Below are 17,023 nucleotides of genomic sequence, written 5' to 3'. Positions count from 1 at the left end.
TTTGAACAATGACACACGAGTGGGCACAGTCTAAAAGAACCCCTGCTGAGCGACAAAGCCGAGTCCCAAGCTTCGATGGAGCGAGTGGGTGAGGGCCTAATCTGGCAACCCGTGAGCTGCAACCCTCCAAACCAACTTTGAAAATACAAAGACCTGCATTGTCTGGTGTGATGGTGGGTGCACTGCCTACACCATCTGTGTAAAATTGCAGAGACCCCCTGGATCTTATCTGATTCAGTGGTGGGTCTGTACACAAGTTTACAGACAAAACCTCTTATCTGGTCACAGAACAAAAACACTTTTTTCAGAGCTTGTGAAGAAGAAAAATATTACGGATAACGTACGGGACTCTCAACTCTATTTGCTTTATTTTTATGTCTTCCTTCCTTGTACTTTGCATTCCTGCAGGATCCTCCATGGTTTGGTCCAGTCCAGGCACACCAGAGAGAGGACTATGTGGAGGTGTTATGTGTGGTTAACTTGTCACCCACTCAAGAAATGCTAGGACAGTCACAGAACCCTTGAGAACTCCACCTGCTGGAAATCGTGTGCTCATGTGTCATTTCTGTCGAAATGTCCGATGAATGATGGAGAGGGATTGGACACACACACACACACACACACACACACACACGCACACAGTGTAATTCAGTAATTTGAATTGTGCAGTAACACTGAAGATTGAAACAAGCCCAAGTTGACAATTATGCCCAGGAGTAGAGCAGCTGACACTATTGGTTTATCGTCTCTGTCATTTGCCTTCTGTACAGTTCACTGAAGACAGCACTCCCTCAGCAAATCAATACAAACAATTAGCAACCTTGTTAGGGATGACATCTCCTACACCCTTATAATACAATAGACACATACACGTGCACACATACACGCTCTTTTACTTTTGCTCTTGTTGGTGCGCTGTGATTTCAACATGAATCTATCAAAGGAGACTTTCTTTCACCTCAGCTCTTATGTTGATGGCAACACATCATGCAGTCGACCTTCATTCAGAGACCTGCAGCAGCTGCAGGAAGCATTGCAGGGTTACAGGGCACCACACTGCTTTTGCTTGGAAATTACTTTGTGGTAATTTGATTAAAAACTTTTTTGATGATATGCACTATAAAAAGTGAAATTTAACTCAAATGTTGAGTAGCCTTTGGCTTTGTATTGTATTTTATATTTTATGTCATCTCAAATATATCAGGTAGTGAAGCGTAATGATAGCATATTAGATCAAAAGATGGGTAGATTATGCTTATTATTTTCCTGATGTCATAAAGTCATTCATAAGTCATAAGTAATTTTTCTTCTGTTAATCTGGCCCCAACAGCAAGACTTTCAAATGTGATCTGCCACTGACTCGAGAGGTAGATCCAATGAGGGAAACTGAACTCAAACTCATGCAGATTCAAAATGAAGAAGGAAGGATTGTTAAATCCTGTGTCTCTTGGCTGAATGTTGAAGGAATTTGTGTTCCAAAGCATTCACATGAATAGCATTTTAATGATGCAGGCAAAGAGAAGCAATGGGTGTGTCTATTGTTCAGATGGAACGTGTGAAGTAAGATGGATGATGAGGAGAGCGAGAGGACATCTGTCATTCATTCAAAGGAATCGCTACTGCAGCAAGATATACTCTAGCCTTCAGAAAGGGGAGAGAACTGGAGAGCTGGGAATCATTATCTGAGGAAGCTAAGTGAAGGAAGAACAAATGGAAAACGTAAATGGAGGTTGAGAAGTGGGAAAAAAAGCTCAGCATTGTGGTTGGAGAGGCAGAGTGAGAAAAAAGAGAGGGAGGGAGCTGGAGGTAGATGAGAGCTCAGCTAGTTGTATTAAAGGCAAAGTGAAAAGCCAACCGTGAATAAATTACTCAGTCTCCTGCGGGATTACTAATGTAATTATTTGAACGAGGGTTCTCATTAGAATGTGCAGAGGTGTGGAAGACCTGCTGAACAAAATGGGATACAGAGACGGAGCAGTGAGGGTTTAGCTTCTGGAAATTAACTCGCTGCTCTGGGCTCTATAATTGATACAAGACACAGATACCTTTGATTGGAACTAAATGGAAGAACGAGGATGAGAAAAGTTTCCTTATGGAACAAGACATAACGGAGAGGGAAGACAAAAGGAGTGAGTCGGGACGGAAATAAGGAAACATGATCCACAGGTCACAGATAAGGTTTTATTCAATCAGTGAATAATCTGTCAGAACCGGCAGAATCGTTATGGTTTTAAGACAGAAAAGTACTTTACATTTTTAGAGTTGTCTCCAAGAGCAACACTGTAAAATGTTGCAGCCGCTGGGTCTTCCTCCCCTGTTTTTAGTAATATTTTACAGTTAAAAAAATGGGAAAGTCCCCAACAACGATGGCAAAATACAATACCATATGAACACTTTCGTTCCAAAATGTTATACATCAATTAAAAAAAGATCTGACATTAATAACTATCCCATAATGTTAAAGTAGAAAGTAAAAATGTCAGCTAGGACACAAGTCACTTATAGTTCTTTTAAAAGTACCCCTACAGTCCACCGTTTACTTGTCAGTCACTCTGCCTGTGTGGGCATCATTTGTTTTCAAATGGTGGATATCTCATTTTGGAATAAAACTCTTCATATGCAGATTGTCTGAGTAGCAGAAGTCATTAACTCTTTTAAGCATGCCTCAAAATAAATCCAGAAATTGTACACACTTTATTTTCTTGGAAAAACAGGAAACACAACACAGCTACTAAAGCAGAGGAGCATCAAAGTGAGGGACATTTAAATGAGGAAGGGAAGTGATGAATCAGACTAAATTCAGCTTTTTATTAAACTTAAAGATGAAAGTTCCCTCCATCTTTTGCTCTTTTATAGTTCCCATTATTCTTGTCTTGGAACATTTTCTTCATAGAAACTAATTAAATTGGTGTTTAAATGATGAGGCTGAGCACTCTTTCTTTCTACACTCTGTATGAAATACTCTCACAGAGACTAACACACCCTGAATATTGTGCATGTAGAGACCTTCCACTGGCCACATCGAAACTATTATTTATAACCCTGATCTAAAATCTCCAGAGCTCATGCCTTACACTCTGCTCCTTTGAAGAGGATTGCAATACATTTCTGTGCCAGCATCAACAAAGAACCATTAGTCTTGAAAAAACAGTTAATGCAGTGTTAATTTAAGAATTTAAATGTGCTCTTAAATTTGAGTTTCATTGAAAAAAAATCATACTGTAGTAGTATAGAATTTAAATGTTTTTTTTAACTCAAGTAAAGTCTGAATTGTTACAGAGCAAAAACAAAAGGGTGAAGTTATGATTAACCGTGAGATATCATTGAAATATCAATGCATAACTGCCTGGTAACTTATAACTATAACTTAAAGATGTAATTCAATAATAGCAACATTATTGACAGCATATAACATTTTTACACTTATCGGTCCAGATGTCCCCAAACATATTTTGCTCGACCAACAGTCCAGAAGTTTTATAAATGCTCAGAAAACGATTTTAATAATGATTATTCAATGACAAAACATTTGTTTTCTGCTGATCAACTAATCGTCGAAGCTCAGTCACTACTCAATTTCAACTGAAGGGTTTGAATGGCCTCAGCTGACTTTGTAACAGAGTGCTAATTTATCACGATGAAGATGTATTTGGATTTATTTTAATATTTGGATGCCAAACCAGTTTGCTCTGATACTTCCATGCTGGAGTGTACAAAGTAAAAAAGATGCCTGTGGGTTGTGGGCATGATTCTGCAACTGTGCTACTGATCTAACAACAACCTTAATTGAAGCAGGTCATACTATACTACATGGTGTCTGAACTCCTCGCTAGTGTCTAATATTCCCCAGGAACTGTGGTGCTGATGAGTGAAATGAATCTCTCCATGCCCTGCTGATGTACAAATGAATCACCAGACATGTGTGTTATCAAGTTGTTGAGTATGTTTTATGAATTTGCTTGTGTATTCTTGCAGTGCTCTGGGCTACAAACCCAAAACTAATCCCATTTCTAACCTTAACCAAAAATATGTCCTTTGAGGAAAAGCTCAAATTTAAACTGGTTCTTGTACACTCAGGTGTAAATGTGCTTGGTCTAACAAGTGCCTACAGAAATGGGTGTCTTGGTGCTCTTCCTCCTTTTGCATCTTTTGGGACTGTAAAAATGAATGAATGAATGAATGAAGGCTGCTGTGCTGAAGAAGAGACAGTGAATCACGAGTAAACTGTAGCTCCAAGGAACCTTTGGACATAATGACGAGGGATCAAAGTGCGATGTGTTGTGCACATTCAGACTCAGTTGGAATGGCCAAATACAGAAAACGGAATACAAAGAAAGAGAAAAGAAACTGCTTATTGACATGAGAGTTAACAATCACAGAATTGGCACGGAGAAGACCGTACCAAAATGAACATTTACATTACTAAGAAATAGACTGAATGAAAAGAAACAACCACACATCTCTGGACACAAATACTTAAGTATTTTGAAAAGCAGTGCAACAACTTGGAAATCTTACAGAAAAAAAACATTTTTTGTATTGACAGAGAACATTTACATAGACCAGTTACAGTACATTTAGTTACAAATTTATCAGCTTATCTTTAATAAGGATAAAAAAAACTTGTTACAACACAGAGATGTAACAGTTAAAATCAATCATCTCTGTTCAGATGCTGGGTGAGCATGTAGCACCTTTTTACCTGCTGTCCTTTTCAAGTCCAAAATGCCCGACCTGTCGTGACTAAAAAGCAGAACTAGTTATTCACAAAATGAAGGAGGGAGAGGAAGAAAATAAAACAAGATAGATGTGAAAATGCAAAAGGGACGCCACATAAGGGGTTGTGAGCTGCTTCCTCTACGTCCTCTCTTCAGTGGGTTAAGAGGCTTACAGAGGGGCTGTAATCAGGGAGTCAGTTTGGTCGGATTTGGGTATAAATAAATTATTTCATATAAAATATGGATTTTATTTATAGATATTATTCATGTACTTTGCATGCATAACAGGTCTACCCAACCTTCTGAAGAAATAACCAACCCACAACTCTTTAAAGGTAGCCTAATTCTGTGGGACCTGGCAACCCTGGCTGTAATGAGGCCCGTGAGAGCGATGTCAACATGTTTGACACCCTGACTCTCACACAGCCTGTGGCAGAGACCTTCCGCTGCCCTCAAACACTCGCTTTGATCTCACATATACACGCACAGTGGCAAAAATCACATTCCCGCTGTGAGGAAGCCAAGAAAAATAGGGGAAATGAATATTTACAAGAAGGAAGGGCGAAAAAGTACCAAAAAAAAGTGAAGCTCCCCCTGGCAAATGTCCCGTTACTGAGTCCATGCTACCGAAACTCTCCAGTTAACAAGGCATTGGGTTGTTTCACTGAAAGTCCAAATGCTTTCAGTTTAATTTGAAGTTATGAAGGCCAACAGCGACATCAGCGTGTCTCTTCTGAGTATCTGAGACACACATGAGATTGTCAGGGCAATAAAAGAGAACACAGAGAAATGTCCAATTTCTCCTCAAGTAAAGCATCTCTCCACTCGTTTGTCTTTTTTTAGACACTGTTATCGGTGAAGAAATGATGGCACACAAAATAACATTAATGACGTGCGTGAGCCTCTGGTCCTAAGTTCCCTACACTAATGGACTCCTGGCGTACCATTTTGCGTCACATTAAAACCACACCTGCCTTATATGTACATCATTCAGTTCTGCCTGCTGATCTCACCTACTTTTGCCTGCTCCTTTTTCCTGATTGGCTGTGAGGGTTTTCGGCTGAGCTTCCTCTAGTCATGTGGTCCTGGGGTTGGGGAGGTCAAAGACAATGGGTGGGTTCATGGGCAGGAAGTTGACGGTGCATGCTGAGGCATTGACAAATGTTGTGGTTCCATCTGTCATCATGCCATAACCTGGAGGGAGCAGAGATGGAAAGAAAGAATGGGCTTAATTTAAAGGTTCAGTGTGTAGAATTTAGTGGCATCTAGTGGTGAAGTTGCATCTTGCAGCTGAACACCCCTCACCCTCCACTTTCAGGCATGAAAGAGAACCTGTGGTTCATGTTGATTCTCCCTGTGATGGCTGTATCTTCATTTAAAATACATGATAACATTCATTGTTCTACACATACTCACCCTAATGATTAAATATAGGTTTATATACACTCTCGCATCATTATCATTGACATTGTTAATGTCTTTGTGTCCTTTTATCAATTTCAAATGCTTTGATATATGTCTCTATCTTCTCTCATTTGTGAGGTCAGATGTTTGAGTTAATGTCCAGTTTTGTCATAATTGCGTTTTTGATTTGATTTTGAGTTCTGTTTGGTGAGCTCTTTTAATGGGCCCAGCTTTCTAGTTCATTTGCTTGTTTTCATTCTTTTGCATTTTGACATTCTTCCGGTGAAATAAATCCAATCTTTTGAAAGCTAATCCTGTGCTCATTTGTCCTTTCACTGCGTCACTGACACTCAAATCTATCGTGCAGTTCTGCATTGGCTGGTTACTGTTTTGTATTCAGACAAGGAGTAAGCAGATGTTCTAATTTGTGTTTATTGCTTATCTCATATTAAGTTTTTAATTTCTTTCCTATGATGATATAATTATTTCACAATAACTGACACATTGTGATCCATTAAGAGCACATTCAATGTGAAATTCTGTGAAGATCAAAAGACACAATTCCATCTGGTCTGCTTGGAATAATAAATTAAATCATTGGTTATATGTCCAAAAGTCTAGTTCTTCCTCTCATATCTAGCCCCCTCAAAACAGACACCCCCTGTAAATAATTACATAGTTAAAGGGAACTTCAAATACTTAACCACCAACTCGTGGGGTTTTCCTCCACCGAATCTGAAACTAACTTCACTGTTATCTTGAGATACAGCATTTATTGCATGAACCTAAACACAGAAAGGTTTTGGAGGGTCGCCACCCCTCCACCATTTGATTTGACCACACAAAGCTGAAAGCAGTTTTCTTCGTAACACCATCAAAGGTATGCACTGCAAATAATTTGACTGACACCAGACCACAGGAAGGATAACAATAATAAAACACATAATTGTGATGCAGAGTATGATGAGGTGTGTTGAAGACACACACAAACACCAAGGGGCTTTGTTTGTGATGGGATCAAGTTGAAAGGTGGGTGTGGTGCGACCCATGACTATTGATTAGTAGAAATGTAATATTAATTATTAAGAACTTATAATTATAGTAATAATGAAATGAAAACTGTTGAATGCCTTTGTAATAATGAGGTAATGATGCTCATGGAATGATAACTACTCATTTCTCACGTAATACTATAATAATAACTACTGAGTGCATGTGTAATAGTGTAATAATAACTATTCAATGCTCGTGTAATAATGTAATGATAATAACTCAGTGTCTGTGTAAAATTGTAATAATGACTATTCACAGCTCATGTGGTAATATAATTACTACTGAGAGGCCATGTAATAATACAAGAATAACTAATGAGTGGCTGTATAATAATAATAATAATAACTGCTGCGTGCTTGTGTCATGAAGTAATAATTCTTATTGAGAGACAATGATAGGATCATAATTACTGAAAGCTGTGTAATAATGTAAGAAAAACTATTGAATACAATTGAAATGTAATAATTTAATCATAACTACTTAGAGCTTGTGTAATAGCTACAGAGCACTAATGTAATATGTTATTACACCTAGAGAGAGATTGTGTAATAATACAATAATAACTACTGAGACCATTTAATATTAACTACTGAGAGTTTGTGTAATATAGCTACAGATTAGTACTGCAACAATGCTATAAAAACTACAAAGAGCTTGTGTCATGATGTAATAATAACCACTGAGTAGTAGTGTAAAAATGTATAATAACTAAAGACTACTCCTGTAATAATAACTACTGAGTAGTTGTGTAAAATGTAATAATAAGTAATGAGTACGTATGAAATAATGTAAAAATAACTACAGAGAGCGTGTGCAATAATGTACTGGTACCTACTGAGTACTCATGGGTTACAACATCAACACGTTGGTAGATTTTGCTGGTGTGATTCCATCAAGACGGTCCCTCCTTTAAGTGAAGGTGTCACTTTTGGAACAGAATGTGTGTGTGTGTGTGTGTGTGTGTGTTGGCCATGTTAAATGTGGAATAGGCCAACATGAATACCAAACTCACAGTATATATATTTTTTCTTTTTGTCACATTAATGAAGAGAGCTGCTTTCAGCCTATTTCTCTTCTTATATAATCTGATCCAGTTTCTAATCTGGCCTCTCTGTTGGGGACCGCTTCTCCAGGGGCTCAGCACTGACCTGATAACTTCAGAAAAGCAATCCTCTATCCTCGGAGACAGTCTCTCTGCCCTCGCTGGCCTGGATGAAATGATGGTAAGGATGTGGCAGCTCAGCTATTCTCTAATATACACTTCAATCATTTCCTTCAAAAAAAGATCTCTTTATTCTAAGATGGCAGGAAAATCTCAGGGAAATTGTATCTGCTTTATCCTAAAAAATATTTTGTTAAAGGTAAAGATGATATGATGACGTGACCATCAGGATAGAATGTTAAAGGTAAGTGGACTAAATGGTAAATGGTCTTGATGATCACTCACACACACATTCATGCAGTGCATCTTGATGCAGCATCTTCTCTATCACACATCACTCATACACTGCTGACACAGACGTCAGGGGCAATTTGGAGTTGGGTATCTTGCCCAAGGACACTTCGGCAAGTGGAATGGGGGAGGAAATTATTCAATATGAAATGACACCTATGGCCACAGAGAGGGAAAGTCTCTCACTCATATGGATTAAACAATATGTGCATTAACAGATGATGTTGCGCTGGCATGTTTTCTTCTGTTGCTTGATCAGTACACCTTCATCTATTGTAATAATATACAATATATGCAGCATTCGTAGAAGAGACAAAAATTAAATTATAATGGATTTAGTCAAGACCAAAGACTGTTGACCTGATGTCTACTTTTATGCATATTAATGCTTGCTTGTAAATACAGAGAATAGAGATTGTACGTAAATGCAGATATATGAATGAACATATGAATTAAAACTTTAATTTTTTAAGTAGATTTGATCTCTAAAATGCTTGTTACATACTCAATGAGATTCAAGCTCAGTGAATTATCACATTGCCATCTGTTGTAATAACAATCCATTCATCCTGTCAATCCTGTCTTGTTAAAAATGCGTGCACACACCTTCATGGATGTGTCCAAAAACATGTAATTTGGGCTGGACTCTCCTCTGGACCGTGTTGAGCAGCTCCATGCACCCGACACGCTGCATCTTCTTCGGAACCCAGTCCAAGAAACCTGCAGACAAACACACCGTTAAACAAACCAGCTACGACTTAAAGAGCCCTGCTCTCGCCCCCACAGTAAGATCCTGCGGTGGTGAAACAGAGATTTATAATATTTGCCTGCTTTGCTTCCCACTATGTGCAGGAGCTGTTGACTGTGTGGAGATGGACAGCAACAGTGATAGCAACATCTTTCGACATAGAACCATTGCATCACATTGTGGGAAAATACGCTGTGTACAGTCACTATGAATTCAGTCCACTATTCTTTCTTGCTGTTGATATTGTTGTCAACTGGTCTAGAGTTAAATATGTTGTATTTCTTGTTTTATATTACATTTATGAAGTTTCTTTCAGTCCCAAAAATCGCTGAGAGGAAAACAACCTTTTCCTGTGTTTCCATGGCTGAATGTATCGTCAGGGTGGTTATGAATTTAATCTCCCTCCAAAAAGTGATTCATCACATTTTAGAGCGAAGCTGCTCATTTCCCAGTCCTTGTCTTATAGCAAACTGCACACGCAGCACAAAATAAAAGTGACTCTTCGAAAGCAGCCGCGGAAAAATAAAGATCAATCACGACCACACACAGATGCAGACTTCACAGTATGTGTGACAGGGATGAAGCATGGAGTGTATATGATTTAGTGGCCGCTCTGTGAGGAGGGATGGTGCTGATGCTGACTAAAAAGCATCAAGTCAGAGAAATAACATGACTGAGGGGCTCATGTCTCATCTTCTCTCCCTTCTGTTGCTCGGTTCAGACAGGGAGAAGAAAGTAAACAAGGAAAAGAGAAAAAGAGAGATAACAAGAGAACAAATAAGCAAACAGGGAAAGACGTCCATGTCTATGGCCCCATGGTATGAAATTAGGATAGCTCTTTTTGTACTGATGAACTCTTACTGCTTACTCTGTAAAGTACTGTAAATAAACAAGTACCCAAAGTAAGGTCCTAGCGAAAAGAAGACTTTTCACTTCCATACATTGATATTTTGGCCTGAGAGTTGTTCTAGAGAGCATCAGGGAGTCAACTCAAATGGTAGTCGGGCGTTTATCCTCTGGGGACCATGACTATCAATCGCAAATCATGGGAGATGAGGTCTCAACTTTACAGGTAAAGTCTTCAATAAACTGCAGCAGTGTTTAAAGACAACATATACTCCTTAAATTGATCTGTAAACAGAGTAGAGTCCACAGACATGTGGTCAATAGTTGGAAGGTATAACAGGCGCATCTTTTAAGTACTGCTAGTGCTGGATGATGATGGTTTACAAACAGCATTCCAGTGCATCTCAAACGTGTCCATATGGTTATCTGATTCATTAATTCTGAGATGTTTTGGTTTACTGACAGTGTTAAAGAAAATACAAGAGGTCAAATTGACCGGCCGGAGCGCATCACATGGCCTGTTGAGCTAACACAGCTGTTCCTGACTCTTTTTAAGCATTTTAAAACCTTTACCAGTACAAATAAGTCCGACTACGAAAGAAAGAAGAAAATGAAAGAAAGAAAAAAAGAGAAAAGCCCCTAGGGATGACTTTAAAATTCTTTACACATTTTTATTTTTTATTACCCGAGTGCTAAAAATCTCAGAGGCAGAGTTAATGGACCCTCTCATACATAACAGACATAAAAACTCAGCTGGCAGTGAATCAGTCATGCTGGTAAAATGATAAAGTCTGACTTCTCTGTCCTCTGAATGTGTCTACCTGTAAAAACACACGATTAGAATCAGTTTAATTAAAGAAAGCCTTAAAACTCTAAGTGTGTTCTTTACATGTCTTGGGAGACGGTGGAAGTGAAGTTAGAAGTTACGAGGGCTTTTTGTGTCTCGGGGTATTTTGCTCTAAAGTGCCACTTGTTTCAAAGCAGCTGCTGCTTTGGGCACTGAGCCTGTTTCCTTCTTGTTGTCTCACTTTCTCTCCGTCTCTCTCTGCTGTTAACTTCTTCCTCACAGCCAGATAAAGAGGCCATATTTTTTCTCTCCAGCCACAGATCTGCCACTTTATCACACCTCGTAAAAGAGTCGCTTTTGCTGCAGTGCAAAACATCTTGATCACAATTCTTTTTGCCCTCACCTTCTTGCCCATCATTCATTATTCCTTCTATCTTTAAAAATAATTTGAAACTAGACACTTTTTCTTGGCTCCTGGCACTTTCAGGAATTTAAAGAATTATTGTCTTTCATTTTCTGTTTTTCTTTTCTTCTTTCCTTGTGTGTGTGAGTGTCCGTAAGTGTGCGCGTGTGTGTGTGTGTGTCATGCATTAGTCGCCTACTGTAGCTGCTCCATATGCTAGTCGCTCATGAGCAGATAGCTGGAGACACTTGGCTAAGCTGAATGAAAAATAAATGGCCGTGTTCACAGAGACGCAGACACAGAAATCAATCACACACACTCACTCACATTTGAACACCGCAGCTGCAGTAGGAGATGAGGTGTGAAAGTGTGTGTGAGAGCGAGAGGAGTGTCTGAGTGTCTCTGTCTGCTCGTGTGTATGTCTTTGACACAGAGAAGCATCTACAGGAAGTCAAGCTTGTGCGCCACCATCTGTGTTTGCTCTCTTGCGATGTAAGGACCGGGGTGCACAAGCTGAGAGTTGATCACCAGGAAGCCCACTCGTGTGGTAAGTGGTACAGTGAGTCATTGATTTGATGACAACTTTCGTCTAATCAACATGAAATGATTCTTTAAAGTTTCACCATTTGCACTGCTTTTATCTGCAATCCACAGCAGATATGTACACACATTGTATTTTTTCGTATTCATAATGGACATTTGAGTATGTGTATATGGATACTCGGGTAAATATACATTATATAGTTTAAAAAAAAGACGTGGCCATATAACTGCATTGTCACCTATTCATAGGGGTATGGACGACTGACTAGATCTTATAAACTAAAGATGAACCACCAGCAAACAGTGGATTTACACTCAACTTTACACATATTTAAAAACTAATGTAAAAAATGAAATGTAGACCATGTTACAAACTTGATAATATAACACAAAACCACTGGAATCCTGTTAAAGGTTGTGTAATCTACTCTCACAACCGACTACAAAAGTAAAGATGCAATCATTCCTGATGACACATACAACACTGAGCACTTAATATTAATCTTTGATGACTTCTGCAAGAAGAAAGAAGTCAATTCTATGACCGGATGTCCCCCTGGGACGCAGTGCCTGATGGATGTCTGGACGTGGCTGCCGACGACAGCCAGGAGGAAACAAGCTTGAAACAGATTCTTTCTCAGCAGGTGGACTGCGTAGAGGACAGAGTGTGATGCGGAGGAGAAGTTGTAGCCAAAGTCTGACTAGCAGTGTAGTTTCTATATCAAAGCCAGTCCTACATGCATCGTCATTTTAATCCTGTCTCTTACACTTATCTTTATGCAACCACAAATGTGAATGTAATTGGGATCAGATTTCACTCATCGTTAATACATTGAGGATGTTCTGTTCATTTACTCACGAGTTGCAAATGGATTGATCCTGAACACATCAGTAAAATATTCAGACACTCTGTTAACATATATTATAGTAGTATCTGATGTTATGGTACAGTCTCCACCTGCAGTGACTCCAGCTTTATTAAAGTGTTTCATGGCTCTGTTGTTTGTTTGTTAAGGTCAGTGAAGTTCACAGTGACCTCAGACACATGATGTTTATTTACACTAAACCTAAACCAGCATCTGGGGCGGTGGCGCAGTCCTGGGAACCGGAGGGTCGCCGGTTCGAGTCCCCCGCTGGACCAAGCAAGCAAACTGGTAGCTGGTGAGCTGCCAGCTCGCTCCAGAGCTGCCGAGGTGCACCTGAGCAAGGCACCGAACCCCCAACTGTTCTATGGGCGCTGTATAATGGCTGCCCTGCTCTCCCTCTGTAATGCGTGTGTGTGTGTGTGATCTGAGGGAGAGCAAGGTAAATTTCAATTGTGTGTACATTACTGTGCATGCAACTTGACAATAAAACTGATCTGATCTTAATGATCTCATCTTTCATTGACCTGAACCAAAGAGCTGTTGTCTGAACCACAGACGAGACTCTGGATGTAAACCTCGAGTCTGTACTACGAAGCGAGTGAAACCTCTTTCCTTTATTGGCTTAACTTAACCCGTCAAACCCAGTCAGGCTAAGATGTCACACGATGATCAACTCGATAGGACAACCCAGGTTTTCCTCATGATATGAGCATGTGTACATAAAAAGGGTGGTGCTTAGTGTTTATAACCAATTACCAACATGGAAAAGTGGCAGCAGAGCAGAATATTTCACAGTGAGGAGCAAACTATTCTGTTAGAAAAATACGAGGAGTACAAACACATAGTCTAGACTAAAAGAAACACAGCTTCAGCTGCTAAATGCAGTGAGGTGTGTGAATGCGTCAGTCAATGTTTGCACAGTAAAACTATCCTGTTTTTGTCTTTAGGGCAATTAGCCGTAAACTGGAGGCCCTGGTAGCTGTGTCCTTTGATTATCACCACTCAGCTCCACACAAGCAAAGTAAAACCACAGCCGGGACAGGAGCTGGGAGCTGGGAGGTGCTGCCTGCCAGTCTATGACTGTGATGACGTCCGACTGACAATTAGATTGCAATTCAGCAGTCAACGATTCCAATGACGTATCACATCTGCAATTTCCTATATTACTGCACATAGCTGCTTTTTCATCAGTAAATATCAGATAATTATTAATATATGAATCTTTTTATTTAGAAAGTGCTTTAAAAGGTATTATAGATTGTTACTGCTATTACAAGTGTGCTGTAATAATAAATACGGTTTTCAATTCATAAATCAGACTACAACAGTGAGTCTATGACAGTGGTCAGTGCTCTCCACACTGATTTGACATTCCTTCAGTTTAGACTTGTGTGCTGCATCTAAAAGGCTTAAAGGACAAACTCTGATTATAACCACTGTGCAGGAGACGTGGAGGGAGGGACAGCAGAGACTCGACAAAGTCTCATCTCCAGACCTGATATTTTGATGGTTTATTCAATCCATATATTTGTTTGACAAGGAAGCTGTGCACAAACAGGTATATATATATTATTTTTACAATATTTATTTATTTATTTTTAAAGCAAAGTGTAAAGTAAATGAGGCACTATGCAAATAAAATGTAACTGAACTTAATAAACTTGGAATTATCCTGCTTGTGAAAATGGAAAATGCATAAATAAAGCATGTTGACACATTTTTGATACCATAAGACAGTAATACAGAAGTGTAAATGAAGAACTGTAGATCAATGGCAGTGATCTGTATTGTAATGTTGATCAATTAAAATAATCCTATTCCCACTATGGGGAAATGTGTGTGTTCTCAATGACACTATTTTGTGTCATTGGTGTGTTTGGACTCTGATTTGAATGAATGAATGAATGATTTCAAGAAAGCCTGTTACAGTAAAAAACTGAGCATACATTGTGTGTGTGTGTGTGTATGAGTGCGCGTTTGTTTGTGTGCTGTAATCTGTGTCTTACCCAGTGGGGGGCAGTGTGTGACCAGGATGTCCGTGTTTTCGGGGATCTGATTCCACTTGTCCAGCAGAGCCTGACCCCTTGGTAGGTTGAAACCCCAACCATAATACCATGGCTGCCTGCACACACACACACACACACACACACAGTTTGGTTAATGTACTCACGACTTTCCTGTCTAACATTTACACAACCGTTAAGATCCACACAAATAATACAGGTCATGCAGTTGGAGGTTGAGGGGATAAGAACATAATAAAACATTGAGAATGAAAATATTCTTTCAACTCTAACGTATTGGACACAACAATTGTTCTTCTGATAAATCTAGCACTCAAATAATACACAAATACAATTATTTTTATTAATAATTTATTAGGATAAAAATCCTTATGTGAACAGCATTGAGAATGAAGATGACTCAGAATATTTTACAGTTGATATTTCCTGATGTGGGACAAAGACAACAATGTAGGGGGAGACTGCGGAAACGGTGTCTCTGTAGGCCCACAGGCTGTGGACAAAAAACACACAATGCTTTTATAATGTTGAACTTTAGCTGACACTCCAATTGACCGTCCAATTGTGATGATTCAGTTTGAAAATGTGTGTCTAATCTCTAACCTCCTGTAGTCGCTGCCTGAATTGGCAGCTGGTATGATGAAAAAAACTGCAGGAACACAATACAGAGTGCAAAGATCACACATCCAGAATGACCTCTCACTTCTCTGTTCGTTGCGAAACACCAACAGTTGTCATCTTCCCCCATTTTACTGTTTAAACACGCACACCTTCCAGGGGGACTTATCAGGAGTCATTATTTCATGGGTGTGTGTGTGTGTATTTGTGGTGGTGGTAATTGTGGGGGGAAGGGGCTGCTCCAAACATCACCTTGATCACAGCCAGTCTTAAAATGCTCGACAGGAAGACGACGGAAGAAGAAGGGAGAAAGAGGAAGAAAAAGAGCCTTGACGGCTGGGCCTCGTGTCCCTTTACTTTGATAGTGAATGCCTCGGCCGTGAGTTGAGTGACGGAGAAGAAATTAACATGTCACTTACAATCTGTTCCCCGATCCATCTTCACCAACACGCCACAAGCGCGCGCGTGTGTGCAAAATCAGCCGATGACGTCTGTCGCCGCGCAGCCAGCTTTTTTAAATTGCTGAGAGCACTCACTCGAAACGCCAACTTTATCGCCAAGGCCGCCGCTCAATGCGTCTGTACTCAGTGGAACATCAGATGAGAATTTTTTAAGAATAATTTCCGGACTTTGTGGGTGTCTGACATGCTTGGGGACTTCTGAGACAGATGGGGAGACAGAAAGACAGACCTGGAGATAGGAAGAAATACCTGTCACACACACTCTCTCTCCCCGTCTTTCTTTCTAATTAAGAAAGCTAAAAATGGCGATCCTGAGGTCACCAGCGTCGGGGAGGGGTGATCAAGCGCTTGTAGCAGTGTACCATGGGAAATCACTCTGTATTTCAGCACGCCATTAGAATTCCAGCTCTTCGTGAACATCAGAGACTAAACATTTCTGACGAATGATCGTAGGCTGCCCATGAACACAATTTCAATAATTTACACAGCAAATATTAAAACATTTAGACCGGCCTTAGCATATTAATAGGGCCTGTGGAATGTAATATTCATGTCCATCTTAACATAGACGTCTCAATTAAAATGGAATGAGCTCAGCAGTATGATTGATGCTGCCGACTCTCAGTGTGAACGGAAGGATGAAGAAAGAGCAAAGGAGGAACAGTGAAGAGTTTCTCCCTGATAATGACCAGCCAGATGCTGATGTATCCTAACAGAGGGAGGAGAAGCAAAGAGAAAGAGCCATGAGGATGGAGAGAGTGAGCGTTAGATCAGTGGCTGGATGGACTAATTCAAGACGACTTATAGGACCATGTTAGACTCGTGCACGTTTCATTAACTACAAATAATTTACACCCATATTATGTCTAACCATTTTCCAAAGAAAACTACACAAACTCCAAACACTGATTAGTTTCAGTTCATCGTAAGGTCACAATGAAACTTATATTAAAATTTGCTTGAGAAATGTGTTAACGACAAATCAAAATGTTTTTTAATCCTTGTTTATTCAGGATTAGATGTTTACATGGATAACATACAGGTGGGTGTCCTTGTCCCTCTCTACATGACTCTAACATAATCCAGGAGTCCAGTGTGT

The 17,023-nt window shown here is 39.6% G+C and overlaps 1 protein-coding gene across 5 annotated transcripts in view; it reads right to left on the bottom strand.

The window, feature by feature from the left end:
* Positions 1–2,161: 2,161 nt before the first annotated feature.
* The window catches only part of mpped1 (metallophosphoesterase domain containing 1), a 69,997-nt gene continuing 55,135 nt past the window's right edge, over positions 2,162–17,023 (bottom strand). For 2 of the 5 annotated variants that reach the window (XM_020099829.2, XM_020099830.2), the window contains 3 exons: positions 14,828–14,943; positions 9,235–9,348; positions 2,162–5,912 (listed from right to left, as the gene is read on the bottom strand). In XM_020099829.2, coding sequence (XP_019955388.1) covers positions 5,794–5,912; positions 9,235–9,348; positions 14,828–14,943 — 349 coding nt within the window. In that variant the 3' untranslated portion in view covers positions 2,162–5,793. The remainder of the gene's footprint in view (positions 5,913–9,234; positions 9,349–14,827; positions 14,944–17,023) is intronic. The other 3 variants (XR_002203266.2, XR_011240192.1, XR_002203268.2) reach the window with 3 other exon arrangements.

This window comes from Paralichthys olivaceus, chromosome 23 (assembly GCF_024713975.1).
Source record: "Paralichthys olivaceus isolate ysfri-2021 chromosome 23, ASM2471397v2, whole genome shotgun sequence".
NCBI classification, from domain to species: domain Eukaryota; kingdom Metazoa; phylum Chordata; class Actinopteri; order Pleuronectiformes; family Paralichthyidae; genus Paralichthys; species Paralichthys olivaceus.
The sequence above is the reverse complement of the archived record's forward strand: the minus strand, read 5'-3'. Positions and strand labels throughout refer to the sequence as shown.